Here is a 24,309-nt window from a genome sequence, read left to right on the forward strand (position 1 = left end):
GAGTGGTGGGATCCTGGAGTTTTCAGAGTTCCTTTTCCGCAGACAAGGAATGCAATGCTTAGCAGGTTCAATTGTTTATAACATTAAAAATTTCACATACAAATTCAGACCGTTTTCTTTGAAAAACTAAACAATTTGGTATGTTGCTTCTCATTTGCCAGAGTGTTAGGCCTGAGTAGGGTCTAATACTTTTGGCCGGTCTTTCTTTCTTTCTTTCTTCCTTCCTTCCTTCCTTCCTTCCTTCCTTCCTTCCTTCCTTCCTTCCTTCCTTCCTTCCTTCCTTTCTTTTTTGGTGGTTCTGGGGATGGAACCCAGGGGCTTTATACCTCTGGACTATACTCTATACTTTATTTGGAAACAGGGTCTCAGTAAGTTGCTGAGAACTTCACAAAGTAGCTGACCTGGCTTCAGCCTCCCAAGCAGGAGGATTACAAGCATGCGCCACCAAGCCTAGCTGGCCAGTGCCTTTTACAATTGACCTGTTTTATCTCTACTTCTGTGCCTTGGTGACACGTTAAAGAAGTTGTTTAATATCCCTTTAAAAGATGCTTTAAAAAATCAACCCCATATGAAGCTGATTTAGTCATGGATATCACACATGTATCTTGATCATATATCTTCAGAAGGATCATTGTGAGCATTCTTGTTGAGTTTCAGATAGATAGTAGCATCCCAGTAGCCCTCTCCCTCAATGCAACCTGGAGTCCCCAATGCATATATAGAATGTTTCAAGAAATCTTGTGATACATGCTTTAACAAGAATTACAGCAGGGTGATGTGACAGCAACCAGCTTTCCACTTCAGAAAGCATTCCTGATGGTCATATAGCTCAGGCATACACCACCCCCCAAAAACTAAAACTTTAAAATGGTATTGGGTTATAGGATAGTGGTTTTTAAGATGACTCTTTAACAGCAGTGCATATATGTGACTCACAATGTAGTGACTTTTCCCCTATACATTATTTATTTTATATTGAATCAAATAATTTCTTTTAAATAAAGGCCATTAGTAACTTTTTTATATGTCAGCAATAGCAGGGAAGAGATATTTTTAAAGTAAAATATCAAATTATAATTCAAAATTAAAATTGTGCTCAATGCCATGTAATATTTTCTTTTTACATTATGAGACATAGAGATCATTAATGGACAAACTGGTGAAACTTAAATATAGTCTGGAGTTAATGCACAATTTAATTTTTTTAGTTTTGACAAGGCTACATTATTGTGCAAGATGGTCAGTCTAAGTGTATAAGCGGACTGCATTTAAAAACTGTATTTTTTTTCTGTAAATTATAAATTACTTCAGAACAATAAGTTTATCTTTAAATTTTGAATATGAACACTCCTAAATTTTTTTTTTTTGCAATTTCAGGGGCTAATAATATTGCCCCATATAAATTGATCAGGTTTCCCCCAAAGACATTTAACTATAATTTATATATAAGTACTTAAATGGTATAATTGATGAAAAATATATTTATCATACTTGATTCATTTATTTGACAACAAAGACTTGTTGATTGTTTTTCAAATCAGTCCCTGTTATAGGCATCAAGTAATTGCTAAGGCTGACAAGATGTCTCTTCTCAGCATCTAGATTCTAGTAGGGACAAGATTCTGGAGGTACAGGCAGACAACGTAAATTAAAAAGGGAAAACAGCAGTGATACCTGCTTTGACGAGAATTACAGCAGGGTGATGTGACAGCAACCGGCTTGCCACTTTAGAAAGCATTCCTGACAGTCTTCATTTAATCTGAGATCTGAGAGACGAGGAGCACAGGAGGAAAAGAATTCCAGGTCCAGGAACAACAAGCACAGACTGGAGGGGTATGGCTAACAGACCTGCAGGGAAACCAGTCCTGCTGGAGCACAGTGGACCAGGAAAGAGGCATTAGAGCTGGAGAGCTCTCTAACCTCCTTGGCTTCATTCATCAGGATGAAGAGTTTTGGACTCATTCTAAGAGCCCTGGGAGGGTTTTGAAGAACTTAAAATCAAAGTAATAGAGTTTATGCTTTAAAATGATCCTCTTGGGAATTGGAGAGATTGAATTGCAGCATGAAAGCAGAGACAAGGAGACATTAGTGGCTTAATGGGAGGCAGGGGATTGAAGTAGTGTGGGTATATTGGAGGTGTGCATGGATTCAGCACTTTGTGGGAAGTGAGGGAGGGAAATGAAGGTAACTCTGCTTTTTTACTTTATTTTTTTACTTTAGAGGGGCTATTATTGGGATGGGGAAGACTAAGGGAGAAGTGAAGAGGTTACTTTTAAGCATGATCAAGTTTGAGATGCCCAATTAGACAGTCTTTAACTAGGAATGGAACCCAGGCGCATTCTACCTCTGAGTGACACCCCAGCCCTATTTTTTTTTATTCTTTATTTGGTAACAGGGTCTCACTGAGTTGCAAAGGGCCTCACTAAGTAGCTGAGGCTGTCTATGAATCTCAATCCTCTCGTCTCAGCCTCCCAAATGCTGGTATTACAAGCATGCACCATCATGCCCAGCTGGACATCCTCTTTTTGATAGTAATCCTTCAGTAAGGTGACCCATGTTATTGATAAGGTAACATGAGATACCTGTGAGAATAAAAAAAAAAGGATGATATTAAGACACTAAATATTACCAAAGGGACAGCCAAAGAAAATTGGGACTGTCTTGGGCAAAGCAGACTATATTACACATAGAAGTCTAGTTCCAGATAAAGATTTCAAGATTGGCAGTGTCAGATGTTTAGAGTTCTGCTAAGAAGTCAAATGAGATAAGAACAGGGAAGAGTCCTGGTCTTCAGTATCCAAACAACTTGAGGGTCATTGGTGATAAGATAAAGGACAATCTCAGTGTGGTTAAAGGATGGCAGCCAAGTTGGAGTGGGTAGATGAGAGGATATGAGGTGAGGAAGGAGTAAAGTGGGAATGGAAACTATGAATACCTTTTCAAAGCAATAAACTTTTTGCATATTTTTAATGTGTACCATCTGATATAATTTACATAGTGAATTTATTACCACAGCCAAACAAATGAACATATACATCTGTGAACCTTTTCCTTTTTATGGCAGAAGTGGCAGAGATACATTTTTAAATCTAATTTCCAGTATACATTACAATGTTATTAACTATAGTCCTTATGCTCTGTATTAGATATCTTACTGTAAAAACATCCTTAAAGAATTTTTGCCATGGAGAGAGATGTAGATACTAAGTAGAGCCATATGAGAGATCTGTGGAGCTTCATCATGGAGGGTCTGGAGGAGCTCTTGCTTTATTTAGCCAAAATCTATGTGAGAGTCAGTATTGCACATGTGAGAGAACAAATAATGCTTCCACTAGTGACTGTAATGAGACGTGCTATTTTGTATCAAAGTCTCCATTGCTTGTACTTGAATAGTCTCCATTTGATTTTAGACATCCCGAAAGATGCATCTTGATTTGTAAAAGGACCAACTATGAAATCCAGCTTTCCGATTCCACTTCATTCACATAAGAGCTTTCACGGAAGGGGTGAAATCATGAGCCTTAGTTCCAGCTTCCATTCCTTATCTTGGGGTTTCCGTGATGGGAAAGTTTTGTCCTTGAACCAGTGAGGAGAGAGCTCAGTGTATCTGCCAGGAAGGGTACTTATTTCCTTTTCCTTTCACAAAGTTAAATGCCAGCTCCTCTTTCTGAATTTTATTTAGCTAACTTCCTTCAACCTTTTTTACCCTACAAATAATTTGGAGATTTTTATTTCATTGTATATACATGTGGTTCTTCATACTAAAATCAAATGATTAATTCAAGTAATTTAATGAGGTGTTGCTTAAAAATTAAATATCTTGTGCATGCTGAGAGTCTTCAAGCATTTATAACTTTGTTAAGGAAGCAAAATATTTCATGTAATCTTCAGATTACATGAAAGTGAACTGCTTTTTCAAATTACTACGCAAAACCCAGTCTCTTCAGTAAAGGAGTTTGTGAAAATGTTGCATGATCATTCCCGGAATGATTTTGTAAGACTCATAAATTCCTTCTTTTACGTGTTTGCCAGAGGTAAGAAGTGCCTGGCGCTCGCATGATAAATAGTCGAGTTTGTTAACAGAACAGGACAGTCAGCTTAGCATTTTTCTAAAAGCACATAGCTGGAAGCTATATTGATTCATAGAGACCTTCTGGAAGAGTTGTAAGTATATACATCTATAAAAGTTTTAAGTTAATTTAGCTTTTCCTATTCTGCTCTAATAACGTTTAATATTTTCCTTTGAACTGTTTACTTAAACATTTTACTATATCTGAAGACTTTTCTATCATTATTTTGTAGAAAAAAAACTGAAGAGCTATAGCTTTATGAATGGATGTTACATAATTTATTTTTCCTGACACATTAAATATTCATATAATGATGTAATTTATGTTTGTTGAAGGAAATTATATAATACTTAACCCATTAAACTCTATATGTATATAAATAAAATCACTCTTGTTCATTGTGTTCTTAATTGAAGTACTTTTAAGCTTTAAGATGTAAAGTTTCTTTCAAATTATAATGATCACTTCAGTAACAATGTGGTAAATCTTATTTATGTAGGTTGAATCCAGGTGTGTTCTACCTCTGAGCTACACCCCTAGCTCTTTTTATTTTAAAACAGGATCTCTCTAGATTGCTGAGGGTCTAAGTTGCTAAGGCTGTCCTTGAATCCACAACCTTCCTGACCCATCCTTCCAAGTACTAGGATTATAGGCATATGCTACTGAGCTTGGCCGACTTTAAGAAAAGTACAACCAGCCTTTTTTAAAATACAAGAACCCTATGAAGCACCCTTAGAATATTTTCTTCATTTACCATCAATAAATAACCAAACTGTGTTTCAGAGATGTTAAGTTACTAAACAGAAACTCAAAATAGGATTAAGCCTTTTGCTTCCTAGATGGGCATTCTTTGTTCAGTTGTGCCCTAGCATAGGCCTCTTTGTGTTAACAATCCTTTAGGTAGTGAATAGAAACTGGATTTAGCCAAATTTACCTGAATTTAACAATTTTTAAAGCGCTTAAAATGTAACTATCAGAGTTGATCTTGAATGGAATATTAACTCTGCTAGCATGAACTTTGATTGAGAGGGTTGTTTGTGGAAATTGTCACTGGCTTGCTAAAGTAACTGAAAACTACAAATTGCTTTATCTTAGTTTATTGTACTATGTGTTTGTACTGATGTGCATGCTGAAACCTTTGACAGTGTTGCAGATTGAACCCAAGGCTCTGCACGTGCGAGGCAAGTGTTGTACTACTGAGCTACATCCCCAGCCCTGTGTGCTAAGACTCAACTCCCTCATGAAGACCACAGTTATCCTGTGTCTCATTGTGTCATGTTAGATGAACGTGAAAGTGCTTGTGATTTTTTTGTATGCATGACAAAATTTTGGGGATAGAATATATGTGAATAGTCAAAATGCTTCCTTTCATTGAAACTCTTAAGTGATTCGGTGACTTAAGATGAAAAAGGGAGCCAGTGTTGTTTTGTGATCTCGTATGTCATATTTTACAGCATAACTATTATTGAAGAAAGACGTGATAAGGTTATAAGAACCTTATATAATGAAGTAATTATTTGTATGTGGAGATTCTAAATGTTCAAATTATAAATTTACTTGTTATAAAATATAGCTAAAAATCTAGAAAACACTAGAGTCAATAGAGTCACAGTAGTTCTTTTCTTTTTGTAAAGAAAAGTTGTGTTTCTAAATACCTTGCAGAAATCTGACTTTATGTGATTGGAATTTAAATTACCAATAGAAATAAATATGTGAAATTTATATTTTTAAAAATTTGTTCACAAAGAAAACATCACATTTTAGGTGCACACAAACCCAAACAGCAGAAAATACAATCTCACTTTATTTTATTTTTAAAATATTATAATTAATATCACGTTACTATTTGTTGCATGTTAATTGCTGCCAAGCACACACACTTGGAGGATTAATAAGTATACAATCCATTTATTCATGTAGGCCACAAGGTTAGCTGATGGAGACCATAAAGCAGTCTTAATAATGGCATTAATAAGGAAAGGAAGAATGTAACTCTTCTTGTATCTTGTATACTTCCACAGAGCTTATGTTCCTTAGAAATCAAATTACTAACCATATGGAATAAGGGGAATACTAAGGCAAGTAACAGAACTGTTTAATGCAAATTCATTATGCATTCAGTATTGAGTACAATTATATTCTATTTTCATGTTTGAAAAATTGCACATTAATTAAAAAACTAAACTCGGAATTTTTGAAATTATATAGCTATAGCTCTGCCTGTCTCTGTCTTTGCAGTACTGAGATTGAACCCTGAGGTGCTCGTCCACTGAGCTACATCCCTAGCATTTTTTTTAAATTAAGTTTTAGCTGTGAAATATGGTCCTGCTAAACTACATAATCTGTCCTTGAAATTGGGATTTTCCTGCCTCGGCCTCCTGAGTACCTGGGATTATAATTGTGTGCCCTTACACCTGGCACTAAAACTTTAAATAACGTGTTTGGATGTCTTCCTATCAGTGTTTAACCTTGTCAAAGAAAAGTAGTTAGGAACTCAAACAAAGATACAGTGAGCTGTTTGATTTTTGATTCATACATATAGATGTATACAATTTGAAACTCACTTTTTCTAAACCTGGCTGTTTCATCCTTTCCAGAACTCTGTGCCTGGTACAGACAACCTAGATTTTATTTTAAAGTGTTTTTATTTTATTTTATTTTACTTATTTATTGTTTTGGTACTGGGGATTGAACCCAGGAGCATTCTACCTTTGAGCTACCCCCCAGGCCCCATTTCTTACCTTTTTTATTTTGAAACAGAGTCTCACTAAGTAATTGAGGGTTTCACTAAGTAGCTGAGGCTAGCCTGGAGCGTGTGATCCTATCTCAGCCTCCCAAGTACTGGAATTTCACACGCATGCTACCATGCCTGGCTTGTTTTCTTAACTTTAGCCTGTTATTTCATAGAACTTCCAGTCATATGAATAATGACATGGTGTTTTTGTTGGGATAACTTGTTTTTGTGGCACTGTAGGGCCAACTCAGGGCATTTATACAGTCCAAGCCGATTGTCTGCCACTTAGCTACCTCCCTGACTTTGGTAATTTGTTTAAAAAGTTCCTGCTTTTAGCAAAAATGTACTTAAATTCAATTTTATATTTGTCTCATTGAATATTATGATATTGTACCACTATAGTACTTGAATAGATTTTTTTCTTCCACCAAAGAGAAACTCGAGAAAACAATGTTACCCTGTTGTTTAAACAATAAAATTTGATTGAATATGAAATTTTTCTGTCACATGTATTTTTGTTTAAAATGATTTTCCAGCTTTCCTACTGAGGGAAGAGAGGTTGTAGTTCAAAGTCAGCTGTAATTTCTTTTAAGCACACACAAATTATAGGTATTTCTTCTAGTTCATGAAAATAAGCAGTCATGCCTCAAATACAAATAGAATAAAAGATTAGTTTTGCTTTAAAGATAACATTTTTTAGTTTTATTGTCTGTATTTATTTGTTTATTTATTTGTTATTTATTTATTGTGTGCTACTGGGAATGGAACCAGGGACATTCTACCTCTGACCTACACCCTAAGACCTATTTTTTTTTTATTTATTTTGAAACAGGGTCTCACTGAGTTGCAAAGGGCCTCACTAAGTAGTAGCTGAGGCTGTCCTTGAACCACGATCCTCCCATCTCAGCCTCCCAAATGCTGGGATTACAAGTGTGCACCATCACATCGGCTCTATTGTGTTTCTTTTTAAGCAAGAAAAGTGATAGAAGGAGTTTAAGAATATATAGTAAGAATACCACATGAGTGGTGCCTAGGAGATTTTGAGGAAAAATATGGAAATTAATGACCTTTTCATCAGATCATTATAATGGGCTAGGGATATAGTTCAGTCATAGAGTGTAGCATAGCACATGGCTAGCCTGGACTTAATCCCCAATACCTCAAATAAAAAACAAAACACAATTATTAAACATATAAAATATATCACATGTATTTACTTATATATAATGAGTATATATATATATATATATATATATATATATATAATCATTCTTAGTTTCAAAAATAAATATCTCATTAGGATCTTAGTTTATATATCTTTATTTTGGCCTCCATAATAACTGGATCTCATCTATTTACCAGTATTCTTATGTGAAAAAAATACCTTTAATGGCCTTGATACCTAAGATTACTTTGAAATACTTTTTTTTTTTTTTACTAAGATTTTAAGCTGCATTGATTACTATAGCTACTCCACCTATTTCTTCAGGGAAATTTTGTATAATTGAAATTACTGTATAATTCCTTGTCATTTCCTTTTCATGTTTTTAGGGAGGAAACTTTGCAGTGGATTTTGACAGTATTTATAACAGCCCTTTCTATGGAACTGAAAGATGGAATAGTTGGGAGGACCAGGGATAGTATTTTAGGTTATTTAAACCAAACAGATGAAAATGTGGTTCATTTTTGAGAATGTGGTTGTTTTCTTTTCTTTGGGAAATCTTAATTCACTTTTACAGATCATGAAAGCATGTTTCTAACGAACTAGTCTTTAGTATTTATGAAGTTAATGGGTTTCTTTTGGCCAATGTTTCTTTCAGATGGCATTCCAGAGAAAAGAATAAAATGGCTTTCTTGGTTAGGTTCATGGAATGTGGTTTCTTTTGTTTAGATTCTGTCATTCTGAACAGAGTGGTAAGATCTTGGATGGGTGCTTTTGCTACACAGTAGGAGATACAGTTAACAGAATGCCATCAGAAACAGGAAGTGGGCCTTGGAAAGGAACCACCCTGGGTTTGAAACCTAGACCTGCACTTTACTGTGACTGAGGACAAAGTAATTTCCCTTTCCAAATTGTTCCTTATTCTGTACAACATGGCACACAGACAGCTCACAGGACTGTTGTCATAACTGGTTTAGTGCATGCATAGTCTCCTGCCCTTGTAGCTGAATAAATTGTTTTTATGGGTGTTTCAATAGCTCTCACTGATTGACCAAACTGGAGACACAAAAAGAGAGGGGCAAGTGGATGTGTTGGTGTATGCCTATAATCCCATACTTGGGAGACTGAGATAGAAAGGTCACAGGTTCAAGGCACAAGTAGTACACTTTCATCAAACTAGTGAGACGGTGTTCAAAACAAAAAGTGGACTCAAGGTGTAGCCCCTGGGCCCAATTGACTAGCACAACACACCCCCCCCCCACACACACACACACGACAGAGTGAGTGGAGGAGAACAAGATAACTTTTGGCACTTGTAAAAGTAATTGATGAGTATTGTAAAATAATTATCTTTTGGTTTCTGGAAGGTAGGAACTATTGTATCTGTTACTCTACCCAAAGCCAGTGTAACTGCTGTGTGTATGTGTGTGTGTGTGTGTATGTGTGATGTGTGTTTCAAAGCTTAATTTTCTTCTTCAGAGTTCTTTCCCTTGTCTAGTTACCTTTAAATTTAAAGTTACTAGTCAATGAGTTCATTTTAATCTATAGTTTGGCATTTTTCACAAATAGTATAAAATATATTTACAATTCCTGAAGATTCAGGAAAATATATAATTTCTTTGATAGAGTTGTCAAGCAGAGTGAATGGTAAATTACTTCACAATAGACAGGAGGTTAATAGTGTTAATGGGAATTGTGTTGGTTATTTTTATACATTGCACAAAGACAACCAGATTGTTGTATGACTAAATACGTTATTATTTGGGTAAGTTTTCCTTGTGTTCTGAAAACTAGAGTCTAATGTTGAAGTGAAACTCATTTTATACAAACATAAATTCTATTCAGAATGCTTTTAAGAAACTAGTTGTGTTTTGGATTCGGAAAGTGTTTAAACACTATATAATGTGTGTTTCCGTAATGATGAGAGAGAATTCATTGAACAGTGCTATGTTGAGCATCTTCTTTGTGTCAGTAAATATTCTAAATTCTCCATGATGTAGCATTAACTCAGAAACTTAAAGTGTCTGGACTTGGTGAGCTGTTCATTAATCAAAATTCACTAATCTGAATCACTATTCAGAGTTGTGAACATTTGCAATAAGTTATTTGCATAGTATTGTTACTTTTATGAAAATATACAGTGCTCAAACAGATTCCTTGGTTTATATGCATATTGTGCTTGCAATCATACCCAATAACTATTGTTATCCTAATTATTAAGGAAATAGGAAAGCCAACACTTTCTCAGCTATTTCCTTAGATAATATTATATACTAACACGTAATGTTTGGTTTTAAATTTCCTTGCAATTTTTAATTCTAATGACAATTTTTTATTTCTTTGTATTATTATTATTATTATTGTTGTTGTTGTTGTACTGGGGATGAGACTGAGGGGCTTTCTACCTCTGGGCTATACTCCCAGACCTATTTTATATTTTTTTATTTGGAAACAAGGTCTCACTAGGTTGCTGAGAGCCTCACTAAGTAGCTGAGTCTGGCTTCGAACCTGTTCAGTCCTCCTTTCTTAGCCTCCCAAGTACTGGGATTACAGGCATGCGCCACAACGCCCGGATTATTGGCTTATTAGTATTTTTTTTTTTTATATACTGGGAATTGACCTGGGGACATTCTACCTCCATGCTACACGCATAGTCCTTTCTGAATGTTTTTGTTTTGAAACAGGGTCTCACTAAATTGGTGAGGCTGGTTTCAAACCTGTGATCCTCCTGTTTCAGCTTCCCAAGTACTAGGATCAAAGGCATGGTTGCACCATGCCTGGAAAAAGGAATTATTTTTATAGCAGAATAAAAAGATAGTTTCTGGAAAGCTGCATTTATGTATTTATATCTTAGTGTTTTTAGATTATTTTATTAAGGGATTATTAGTATTATTTCTGATTTGTGTGTTCTGATCCACATTGTATTCGTTTTTTCCCTGCCTCTGTTAGAGATTATATAATAAATAAGGAGATAGATGATTTTGGGGGCAGATTCAGTATTTTTTTTCCTCTTCAAGTATTTGGATAAACTAAAAAAGTCAACTTTGGAGCCATGATTTCTTAAAAATTTGTCAGTGTATGGAACAAATTTTTCAGTAATCCTGCATCTAGATATTCTGTAGGAATTCTAAAACTTGTCAACTAACTTGGTCAAATTACTTTCCTTGGTAAAAACATACCAACTGGCTCTCTTTGGCACTATGAAGCTCTGAAGAGTAGATGAGACTTCAGAGGTCTTCTAGTGCAGACCCTAATTTTATATATGAAAAGGCAGAAGAGACCTTCACTTACCAGATCAATTTAATTCAGATGTACAGTGATAGCTTTTCATAGTTTTAATGTGCATTTCTCTAATGGAAGATGAAGTCATAAGTCTTTTCCTGCGCCTATTTGCCATTTGTAAATCCTCAGTGAAAAAATATTCAAATCTTTCTTCCATTTTACAAATGGAATATTTGTTTTTGCATTGTTTAGAGGGCTCTTTGTATCTTCTGGATATATCTTTTTGTTTGTTGTTATGATTTATAAATATTTTTCCCACTCTTTTGTCTTTTCATCTACTTCACAGTATTTTAGATAGAACAAAAATTTTAAATTTTTGATGAAGTCACTTTGTCAAAGTACATATACAGAATATATGTTTATAGATATACAATCATATGTATTTATATATATATGTGTGTGTATGTTTTTAAAATTTTTATAAATCATACTTTATATGTCTAAAAAACTTTTTCCTAAAAGTTCTCACCATAACTTGTAGCAAGAAAATTATTTTGGAGAATTTATTTCAAAAAGTTTTTTTTCTCATGATGTGATTGTTATGCTTTTGTTTGGTGTATCTGAATGCACACCACTCCCCAGCACAGATTTGACCCTTATGAAGACTGATGACTCAGTAGTACTTAATATTCATCAAGTTCACATTTGATTATTGAGGTTGTGACTTGAAACTAGTTTTGCTTTCATTTGTTGATCGACTGGCTTGGCTGATACTACATTCCCAATATTTAATATGTAAATGTACATATATCTTCATAATTATTATGCTTAACATTTTTTTAGTTCCTTATGAAGCATATTTTTGTAAATTTAAAAAGAAATTTTCAACTAAGATTTTTTTTTTTTACTTTGAGGTAGAAGTTTCTTTCTTTACTTTTATTACTTTATTGTATCAGAGACTACAATAAAATAATTCATGGATAATTTTCTTACTGTTAATCAGTAACTTTTTCTATGAATTTTTAGGAATAGGAATTTAACCTCTTAAACTAGAGATATACACTTATGTTATATATACTTATATATATACTTATGTTATATATATATGTTATATATACTTATACTATACTTATGTTAAGGTGTTTTAAATGTAATTCTTATGTGCCAGTGAAAAAGGGTTCAGTCAGAATGTGGTAGTGCTTGCCTGTAATCCCAGCTACTCAGGAGGCTGAGGCAGGATTGCAAGTTTGAGAATAGCCTGGACAATTTAGTGAGACTCTGTCTCAAAATAAAATAAAATATTTGGGGTATAGCTCAATGGTAGAGTACTTGCCTACCATGGGTGAGTCTCTGGATTCCACCCCCAATACCACGAAAAGAAAAAAGGGTCCAAATTTTGCATAGTTATCTCTCTCCATGTCTTTGCTCATTTAAATTTTCTTAAAATTATAGTGTCAATCACATTGCCTTTACCTTTTCAGATTATTTTCCCTCTACTACTCTGAAACTTCCGTATACCTTACTGAAGGCAGCAAGCACAAGATGCAACGGGAGCTTTCAGTAGATATGTTAAATCTAGTTGCTACTGAGATTTGTGATTTATGGGAGGAAACTGCATAGAAGCAATGGAATCAGAAGTGAACATTGGGATATGGTTTCAGGATTTTGTTTCATTATTGAGGAAAATTATTTGGTAATTTCTACAAACTTGTATAAGTTATTGTAGAGTACTAATAAAAAAGAATAGTATTTGTTGTGGTTGTATATACATAAAATACTTGTAGTTCCTGCAACTAGGTAAGTATTCTGTTGATACAGGCTTTTTGTAGGATCTATTTAGATTATTCTTGCCACTGGTCAAACTCATTTCTAGGTTCCTGGTACCTAAGGACCTCGTTATGTTATCATGGAGAACATAGTGGGTGCCCAGTAAATGTTGGCTCTTATGACTCACTGTATATATTTCTTTCAAGTCCATTTTATCAACATGCTCACTTGTCTATATTAATTTTATATCTCCTCCCTTGATATGCCCTTTCTACTGGAGTCTTTCTTCACCTTTCTTCTTGATATTTAATTTTCTTAACTGTGCATAATCTAAACATTCCTGTAAAGATATTTAGGAGAACCCAAGGGCAAACTGAAATTGCAACAACATTTACAAGACAGATAGGAGAAATTTAATTTTTAATTTATAGACATTTTTTTCTATTTATATCATGGACTGTGGGATGGTTCTGAGGGAAGAAGGGTAGATAGAAAAGAAAGTATGTGTAAGTATGTGTGTCTGTACATACCTATATATGTGACTATATATATGTATATACGCTATTAACATTTATACATACTCAGTATATAAATTATTTCTTAGTTAAAAAACAGATGAAGGAAAATGTTTTCCTTTTCTCAAGGAGTTTTCTGCTTTGATGTAAGGAAGCAAACTTATAATGGGGATTTAAATGCTAGAGTTACTGCTGAACTTTTAGACTGCTTGTTAGATTTTTATATCTATTAGTCCTGAAATGTTCTTGAATTTCATAACCTGGTTTGTCCTGTGCAGCAACCTTTAGGCAGTGTATCAGAACCTACAAAGTGCTTAAGAGGTTGTGTCATTAACTCTATCTGAATACTTACTATGTGTCAAGCACTATTCTGGGCTAGTATTTCTGCAACTTGGCAGCAGTTTGAAGTCACTGGCAGTTGATTTTGAAAATACCCACAAAGCAGTTAAATCCATTTCTGGGAGTAGTTTCTAGAACTCAGCATTTTCTGAAACTCCTCAAGTGGTTCTGTTGTGCAGCCAGGTTTGAGAACCATGTGTTGGACAGTGAGTAGACATTAGCCTGGAACCTTCTTAGTAACTCTGTGATTCAGGATGTATTGTCCAATTATGCAGGCAAAGTTCTGGTGAGATTAAATGACAATAGTAACCAATTAGTGAAACCTAGGCACAAGATCTCAAAATATTGATTTCTGCCTCTAACTCTTGGTGATAAATATGTATATATCTTCCTTTTTAAACTGAAAATATATATCTTATATTACCCTGTGCCTTTCTGAAATGTCTCAGTGTTGTCACTGGAAGATTGTACTGTGTGTATTTCATGAGTAGGAATTATTGTTTTCCCCTTCTATACCACCCACATACTACCCCCAGAGTTGATAATATATACATTGCGTTAGCTAATACATGTATATATGAATATGAAAATGTTAAATATTAAAATATCAGTTTCTTGACTTAGAAATAGGAGTAAACTGCAGTTGATTACATCTCTCTGGCTTCCGAATACATGAATTCAACCAACCTCAGTTTGAAATATTTGGGAGAAACATTGTATGAGACATATATAGGGTTTTTTGTTATTTCCTAAATAATCTAGTACAAAAATTATTTAAATAGCATTTATATTGTGCTGGGTATAAGTAATCTAGAGATTACTTAAAGTCTAAGGGTAGATGGGGAAAGTGATATAAGGGATGTTAACATCCATGCCAGAACCAGTCCCCAGCAGAAAGTGAGGGAAAACCATATTAGCATATCAACGTACACAAAATGTGATACATTTTGCAGTTTTCAAAAGCTATTTCAAATATATAACCAGAATGAAGAATAGAAAACAAAGTTTGTTCTTGTATATGTTATTAGAATATGACAAAACGTGGCAGAAATTACTTGCTAATGAAAGGAGGGAGGAGAGAGAGAGAGGGGGGGGAGGGAGGGAGGGAGAGAGAGAGAGATAGTTGTTATTTAGCATCTCATTAGCTGGATACCATGATGAATTTTCCACACTGGAATTATTTTTAGGAAGTTTTATTTCTTCTATTGCAATGCATATCTATTTAAAATAGGAAAATAAGAATTCTTCAAGGAAAGTTATATGGTAAGTAAAATTGGAATGTACCTACAGTGAAAGCCAAAGAAAACTAGGCACTCATTGTAGGACTCACAGGTTTAGATACTGCATGTGTATGTACATAATTATGTGATTGAGTGTATGTGTATATAAACAACTATACACAATGACATGTGTATGTATATACACGTATAGAATATATTTAAGATAAAGTGAACAGAGATGAACCTTAGTGTATTAAAGATATGAAATTATAATTAAGTATGACTTAGAACAACTTGCAAGATATATTGGAATATATATGTATATATATACATATACATATACATATATATATATTGCACTGCATAGTTATTTTTTATATATAAAAAGTTTAGCTGAATAAAACACAGGAGGGGGTGGTACATGCTTATAATCCCAGTCCTTGGGAGGCTGAGACGATGGGATCACAGGTTCTCTGCCAGCCTCAGCTACTTAGTGAGGCCCTCTGCAGCTTAGTGAGTCTCTATTTAAAAATAAAGAATAGGCTGGGTGTGGTGGCTCACGCTTGTTATCCCAGTGCTTGGGAGGCTGAGACAGGAAGATCGCACAGGTTCGAAGCCAGCCTCAGCTACTGAGTGAAGCTCTCGGCAACTTAGTGAGACCCTGTTTAAAAATAAAGTATAAAATAGGTCTGGGAGTATAGCTTAGTGGTAGAAAAGCCCCTGGTTCCACCCCCAGTACCACAAAAATAAATAAATAAAAAGAATAAAAAATAAAATAAAAAATAGGGCTGGGGCTGTAGCTTGGAAGTAGAATTTCCCTGGATTCAATCTTTACAACCATAAAGAAATTTATATATATATATATATATATATATATATATATATATATATATGGAGAGAGAGAGAGAGAGAGAGAGAGAGAGAGAGAGAGAGAAAATGAATTAAAAAAAACCCAGATCATATGATTTAAGCAATACCTGCTTTCAAGGTGAAACCTAAGTTGAAAAAATCCTGCTTTGCCTACATAACCCATTTATATCGTGAATTAGAATATTGAGCAGGTGGCAGCTGTGGTGGCACAGGCATGTGATCCCCATACTTAGGAGCTTGAGACAGGAGGATCGCAGGTTCATGGCCCGTGCATGGTAAGACCCTGTTTCAAAATAAAAAATATAAAAAGCTGGGAGTGCAATGCAGTGTAGAATGCCCCATGGCCAATCCCCAGTAAAACACACACACACGCAGGCACACGCAGGCACATGCGTGCACACACACACACACACACACACACACACACACACACCAACAACAAAGCAGGCTGCGCGTTCTGCATATATTAGAACTAAGTTGCAATGGAAGCTCCATTTACTCAGGCTAAACTTATCTTGAAAGCTAGTGATACAAAGAGATTCTACTGTATTCCTGTGCCACACTTCATAATTGCTATGTTCCTAAAAGTAGTAGAAAAAATATGAGATGAGAATAATATAACAAAAATGAACAAACCTAATGAAAACCCTATTTTTTATTTTTTATTTTGGTGGTACTGGGGTTCCTGGAAACCCTTCTACCTCTGGGCTACACTCCCAGACCAATTTTTATACTTTTTATTTGGAAACAGGTTCTCTTAACTGTCTCCACCTCCTAAGCGTGGGGATTAAAAGCGTGCACCACCCGGCTCTGAAAACCCTATTTTTAATTAATTAATTAATTAATTTATTTATTTATTTTTTGGTAGTACTGGGTTTCCTGGAAGCCCTTCTACCTCTGGGCTACACTCCCAGACCTATTTTATATTTTTGAAACAGAGTCTCTTAAACCAGTGCGGCTGGCTACGAACCTGCATGATCCTCCTGTCTCCTCCTCCCAAGCGCGGGGATTACAAGCGTGCGCCACCACGCCCGGCTGAAAACCCTATTTTAAAGCTCCATTTTTAAAGAAATAACTGAGCACCCTCTGAAAAAAGTAGTATACTAATCAAAACTACAAAAATTATGGTTATGGTTTTTGCCTCAAAACACTTTACTGGCAGCTAAGGTGATAGATTAGACACTACTGCTCGGGGTGTTTTGTGCCTGCTCTTGAATTAGTTACTTGGCTCTGTTACCATTTCGACCATAGTGTAAAAGCTGGTGGGGAACTCCTGTGTCTCTTGGTGGATTTGTCTCCTTCTCTTTCACAGTGATGAGTATGACAGCAGGTCATCACAAAAGGATCCACAAAGTGTCCCTTGTATATGAAAAACATACTAAAAGAATTTAAGATAAAATATAAAAGATTCTTGATGATTGAGGTATCTAAAGACAGACATGGTTTTCACTGTTGGATTACAGAGTAGATGACCTGGAAAAGCAGCTCATGTTATGAGCGGTGGGTGCTTTAGAGCACAGAGAGGATGTCAGAGCGCCCTGCGCTAACCTGAGGCACAGGGTTCATGTAGAACTGAGCTTCTCTAGCTTGCTGGTTGCAAGGTGACACTTAGGCTGAGTGCAAGTCTCTACTGGGGTAGATCCAGATTAGTCCGGTAGCTACCAGCCAGCCACAATAATAGATTTTATTAACTCAGTTTCTCAGCAGTGTCATTTCAATCAAGTAATAGACAACAGATATTTAGTATTTTGTATTTAGATACAAAATTAGATATTATTAGATATTTAGTATTTTGTACCAAGTCTATTATAGTATTTTAAATGGAGAGCTGTAAGTTCAATGGTTCTATTTTCAATGAACGTTCTTGATCTGTTTTGATGTTATAAAATGTATAGTTGAAAAATATATTCAGATCGTTCCAAATATAGTTGAACACTTTTCAATAAAGCTCCACTATGTTTTTAAGTACTAATTAAGATTAAATAAACCAAAAATATAATCTCTCAATCACACTAGTCACATTCAAATTGCTGAATGGCCATGAGAATATCACAGTGGAAGCAGAATCCTAGAAGTTTGGCTGGTAAAGGAAGGAGGGAAATAAAACAGTATACTGAGAGAACAGGGAAATAGAAATTAGGACAGTAAAAATTGGTGTCCTTTTGTGTGCACCCAGGGAAGAAATATACAAACATATAATTATATATTTACAAGTATATATTCTTTATATATATCCCTTCTATAAGAGATATTTAAAATATATTTTATAAATACAAATATATATTCTTTACATATATATAATTCTTATATATAAATAAAGTGTGTGTGTATGTGTGTGGGTGTGCGTGCGTGTGCGTGCGCGCACACTGGGTATAGAACCCAGGGACATTCTACCTCTGAGTTAAATCCCCAGACCTTTTTTATTTTGAAACAAGGTCTTGCTAGACTGCTGAGGCTGGCTTCAAACCTGTAATCCTCCTGTCTGAGCCTCCCAAATACTGGGATTACAAGCGTATACCATTTAAGATGATAGAAACCCAGTGCATACTGTCAGTCTTCCATACCCATGGGTTCTTCAGGCTTGGGTTCATCCACAAAAAAAAAAAAAAAAACCACAAAAACATCTGTACTGAACATGTGAAGACTTTTTTTCAACTATTTCTACTCTAGTATAATAATTATTTACATAGTATTTATATTGTTTTAGGTATTACAAGTAACCTGGAGATAATTTAAAGTATAAATATGATGTGAGGCTCTAGTGCACCAGTAAAAATATATTTAAAAAGTATAGGGGACTAATGCATAGATTATATACAGCTACTGTGCTATTTTGTAAGTGGACTTGAGAACCTATGGTTGTTGGAATCTGAGGGGCTCCTGGAGCCAATCCCCATGGATGAAGAGGGAAAGCTATGTTAATGTGGACCTGTGTGGAGGTGTGGTGGGGCTGAGAACTTGAAGTGATGATGGATGGCTTGTGGTTCAGACTTGGTATTCCAGGTGCTGAATACAAAATAAGGGAGCATGGGAAACCGGACCAGAGGCTTTTTTTTTTTATTATTTTGTTTTTGTCTTTAGTTTGCCATTCCATTCATCATTTTTTCCTGGTGTGTATGCCAAGTAAGAGAAAGGCCAAATGGAAATGCGGCCCTTCTTCCAGGCTATCGTTTCCTGCGAAGCCCCAGAGGAGGCCATTTCCTGAGCAGGGCCAGAAGTGTCCCAGGATGGAAGGACCCTGTGGGAACAGGAATGGGAGTCCCGTCCCATCCATTTCACTGTTTCCACCACATGTTTGTAAATAGCTCAGCCACCAGGACCTGACCCAGTTCTGATGATCTTGACTCTATCTTTCTCGTCTAAAGAAAGTTACTCCCAAATCTGTGTGAAGGATCCTGGGATTACCTAGTCCAATCGCTATATTTTGGAAATGAGGAAATAAAGGACCAGAGAAATCAAGGGATTTACTTAAGGTAACACAGTAGCTATGTAGGCCGGGTAGGCTCCTAGGCCTTTTGCTGCCCAGCCTGGTCCATTGTACATTGTTTCCCTAACTTTTCTGGTTTCTGCATCCCTATTTACCTGTCGGAGCTAATCTTAATTTCCTTTGTTGAGTTTATTGGTGAGAAGGATTAAGTGCAATGACAAATTCTTATGAGATTAAATACCATTAATCTCAGTAATTAAAAATATCATCTGCACAAGGCTTAGCAATAGGTATATAATAGTTGCTTTATTTTTTTTCTCCTCTGATACTTAGCTTTTGGTCATTCATTTGTTGTTGTTTGATTTGGATATTTCAGTTCCTAAAGGAATGAGACAGTATAGTTGTTAAGAGCCCTGGCTCTAGAATCAGACAACTTGGGTTTTTATCTCAGCTCCATAATATAATATAATTAATATAATTATAATATGATATATATATAATATAATTAATAATAAAAAGAGAATATAATATAATAATAAGGGTATTAGCTGAATGAACTTAGGCAAGGTCTGTGACCTTTCTGTACTTCATGCTCATTTAGAACATGAAGATGTTTACCTCATGGCATTGTGAGGATGAGTCAGTACTTATGAAAACACTTAAGACTATTTTCTTTCCTTCTTTCCCTTTTCCTCTCTCCTTCTCTCTGTTTCAGCAGCCCAGCATGCTATCCAGGCTGGCCTCAAACTCATGGGCTCTCCTAAGTTAGGTTTTTTTTTGTTGTGGTACTGGGGTTCCTGGAAGCCCTTCTACATTAGGACTACACTCCCAGACCTATTTTATACTTTTATTTGGAAACAGGGTCTCTTAAGCCAGCGCGGCTGGCTTTGAACCTGTGTGATCCTCCTGTCTCCGCCTCCCAAGCACGGGGATTACAAGCGTGCGCCACCACGCCTGGCCTAAGTTAGTTTTAAACAAAGACAATTTCAGGCCAAATCCCCAGGACTCGTATTCTCATTAGATGAGAAAGGGTTTATATATAAACCCTTTCCTAAGTTTGATGTGCATGGATTTCAGTTGGGGCCCTGCATATAATTGATCATACAGGCTTTGCCTATCTGCATTATGTTTTGTTTCAAGAACTGAGTCATTGTCTTTGTTCTTTAAAGCACACCTTGACCCCCAACCCCAACACCTGCTAATTTCAGCTGGCTCTCCTTGCCCTGAATCTTCCAGGTCACCATCTGTTTCAGGACACTTCTGTCTTGCTTTGTATCTTTTTAGCTTCCCTTTGGATTACTAACTCATCATGAAAGGATATCAGCCTCACTCTCTGGTACTTTTAGTTTTTCAGTCCCAAAGGTGTGACAAGTGCCTTATTATTAGTTGAAGCAATAATAGGGGGTATTAAGATGTTCTTAATGAAGGTTTATATAAATAATCCAATCAGTGTTTTGTTCTGATTTTCTTTTGTGCAGTAGGCGTATCATTTGTAATTGGAGATATGTCACAGATTTACAGTACCCTATGACCTAAGATAGGGACACAAAACATGAAAACTCTGAGTCAGAGTTGATTGCAGGTCACTGTAGGTGGGGGGACAATTCTTCAGGAATCTCAACTTCATCTGGACGTCAAAGAATAACAGATAACGAAACATTGACTTTCCAAATGGAGTTTAGGGAGAACAGCACAGGGAGATGGCTCTGGAGGATTCTGTCTGTTTATAATATAAAGCTAGCAGATGTTTTATGGTTTGGAATTGAATGTTTGTGATAAAGGGAATATTTGGCCTGGAGCAATAGAAAGAAATGTGATTTACAGAAGTGGGAACGCTTGTTGCTGTTATAAAAGGAATTTTTTCTTTCACTGTTCTTTCTGATTTGTTTTTGCTTCCTGTATGTAGGCTATTGACTGTAGCAATATTAATACTGTACCCAGCCACTCCACTGAATTCTCTGAGTTATAACAGTTTTTCAGTTGGTTTCTTTGATTTTTCATCTTCTTTAGCATCTCTGTGTTCTTTTACCAAGAGTGTAAATTCTAAGAAGGATGATTTTTCCTTCATGGCTTTGTTTCCTTTCTTCTGCCTGAAACATTATTTCTGATATTGTCCTATATATTTCAGTTTATTATACCAAACCTAGCTTATGTTTCCTATCTGTAAAATATTCCCAGATGCCTAGAAAATCTGGGTTCTCTTCCTATGAGTTTCAGCAATACCTCCTGCATACCAACTTTAGACCAATCAACAGATTTTATGGTAATTTTGTATATGTCTTGTCAGTCCTTGAGACTATAAACTCTTTAAAGGTAGGAACTGAGTCAATAATTTTTATATCTACAATATTTAGCAGACTGTTATTGTTACAGAATATATTTTTTAGTTATACGAGGGCTCAATTTCTACAGATTAAAAACTAAAATTTGAAATTGGGTAATATTTTTCTTTATATACATTTTTAAAATTTCATTGTAATGCTTTAGAATCCATTTTTTCTTGTCTCTACAAGAGATATATACTGCTAAAATTTAAAGCCTTTTTTTCAATACATTAACATATAGTGTTTTTTCATGGTGATTAGTGCACAAAGATGCTTGGATTTGTGAGATTATAAAGTTTGAAAATACCAAGTAGGTAGATGCTATACATTTCTTGGTTTGTTCTTATTTTTTTCCTAGGAAATGAAGGAGAAATTAAGGTTTGTATTTTTCTGAGAGGGAAGAAATAGTATTCATTCTTCCAAAGCAAAAATCTTTCTTAAAGGTAACATTTTCAAAAGTTTTGGTTTATAGTGCTTTAAATAAATATATATATAGCTGGGCGTGGTGGCACACACTTGTAAGTCCAGCATTTGGGAGGCTGAGATAGGAGAATCGTGTAATTCAAGGACAGCCTCAGCTACTACTTAGTGAGGCCCTTTGTAACTCAGTGAGACCCTGTTTCAAAAATAAATAATAAAAAGTAGGGCTGGGGGTGTAGCTCAGAGGTAAGATGCACCTGGGTTCCATCCCTAGTATTGCAAAAAACAAATAAGTAAATAAACAAATTGGTTAATTAATAAAAATATATCATTACTCATAGTTTATTTTTCACATTTTATATTTTTCAACCAATCACATCATTGAATTTGCCTTAAATTTTTTTTTAAATGAGTGTTGATGACGCACACTTGTAATCCCAGTACGTAGGTGACTGAGACAGGAGAATCACAAGTTTGCAGCTAGACTCTGCTAATTAGTGAGGCCCTCTGCAACTTAGTGAGACCCTGTTTCAAAATAAAAAATAGGGCTATGGGTATAGCTCAGTGGTCAAATGCCCTAGGTTCAGTCCTCAGTACATATATATTTTTAGGATGTCTACTGTTTCTGTTATAAATTAAAGGTGGCATCCTAGTCAGTGACACTGAAAAACATTTATTAGAATGATTATTCATAATTTTTTATGGAAGCAGATAGGCAGTTTTGCTAATAATCAATCAGTTTGTTGATCATTGCCAGTCCCAGTGGGAAATACAGCCATCAACAGCACACTTTATTCTTTTAGTGAGGTGTAAATATGGGCGAAAGCCATGAGCCTGGTAACCAGGAATAAATAAAAACATGGGGACATTATGGAATCAGCGGTATGTGCAACATCAATTCAAAGAAGGAACAAATATGTGTATGTGGGTGTATTGGCATGAGAGTCAATTCGGCTAGATTAAGTGGAGGTAGGATTCATCTGGATAAACAGGCAGAACAGACAATATTGGAAACAAGTAGAGTTAAAAAAACTCAAAAGAATTCAAAAGTAAGCAGCCAATGATGATTTGTGAGAGTGAAGTATTGCTCTCCATCCCAAGACATTAAGGATATTTGTCATTCATCTCAGCAAAGGTAATAAATTGTGCTCTCAATGTGATATTCAATATTGAACACATATTTGTTGAATGGAGGCAAGTACAAAATACCTTTACTATGTCTCTTTTATTACCAAGTAATGTACGCATAGTGCTTGCTCTAAGCAATACAAAATTCTGATTGAAAAAAAAGTTCCCTTGATTCACCATATTTTAGTAAACTAATAGTCACCACGTTGGTGCATTTCTTTCTGGATGTGAAAATCTATATGTACATTTTGGGTTTTTATAAGAGTATTATTTTTATTTGGTGCATTGTAATTTTATATCATATTGGGGTATAGAGTGTCAGGCGATGCATGGTCACGGCTCTTGGTATCTTTTATATAAAATTAGATTATTTTAGAAAGTTTCTTTTAAAATATACATTTTATTTTCTGTGTCTTATTTATATTTTAGGAGGAAACCAAAAGCCAAGGCACCGCTCCCTCCAGCAGAGAACAAATACGCGGAGGCCTCTGCAGTTGAGGAGTCTGTAGAGCCAGCTGCTCTCATCATGGAGCAGAAAGAAAACATGGTAGTAGATAAAGACATTGAACTCTCGGTGGTTCTACCTGGGGATATTATCAAATCCACTACTGTGCACGGCAGGTATGCAGCGCCACTACCACACCAGGACCTCCTTTTCTTCTGCTTTCAAAACCCTCCATGACATATATCTTGATGTTTTCTTCTTTCTTTAACAAAATACTTCACTAATCATTTAGTTCTATTTTTCTAAAGGCAAACTTTGAAAAGGTATTAACATTTTTCTACTAATGTTTAAATGTCAGTGCTATGAATTCCTTTGCGGTCCAGTGACTCGTAAATTTTAGAAATACTTTAGAGCTTCTCATTTACTTAAAAAAAAAAAAAGCCTTTCCCAAAGGAATAGTCGTGGATTATGCTGATTCGGTAAGTCAAATTGACCAGAGTCAGTGATCTACAAGAAAAGCCTTTTGTTTTTCCCACTTTAAGCTTCTATTTTGATTTTACAGAAATTACCATTCTTAAATTGTAGTATTTTCTTATTTATCAAAATAAGTAATATCTGTAAAATCAGTGCACATTTTTCAGTTGATTGATTTAATTTTGAAATGTA

General features: G+C 35.3%; 1 protein-coding gene across 1 annotated transcript in view; it reads left to right on the forward strand.

Moving 5' to 3' along the window:
* Positions 1–24,309, forward strand: part of COBLL1 (cordon-bleu WH2 repeat protein like 1) — a gene marked incomplete at both ends in the record, with an annotated part of 161,493 nt that overhangs the window by 68,714 nt on the left and 68,470 nt on the right. The window contains 1 exon segment of the mRNA XM_080689387.1: positions 23,628–23,819. Within this exon segment, the coding sequence (XP_080545513.1) occupies positions 23,628–23,819 (192 nt within the window).

The sequence above is a fragment of the Muscardinus avellanarius genome, assembly GCF_963383645.1.
Source record: "Muscardinus avellanarius genome assembly, chromosome: 2".
Taxonomy (NCBI): Eukaryota; Metazoa; Chordata; class Mammalia; order Rodentia; family Gliridae; genus Muscardinus; species Muscardinus avellanarius.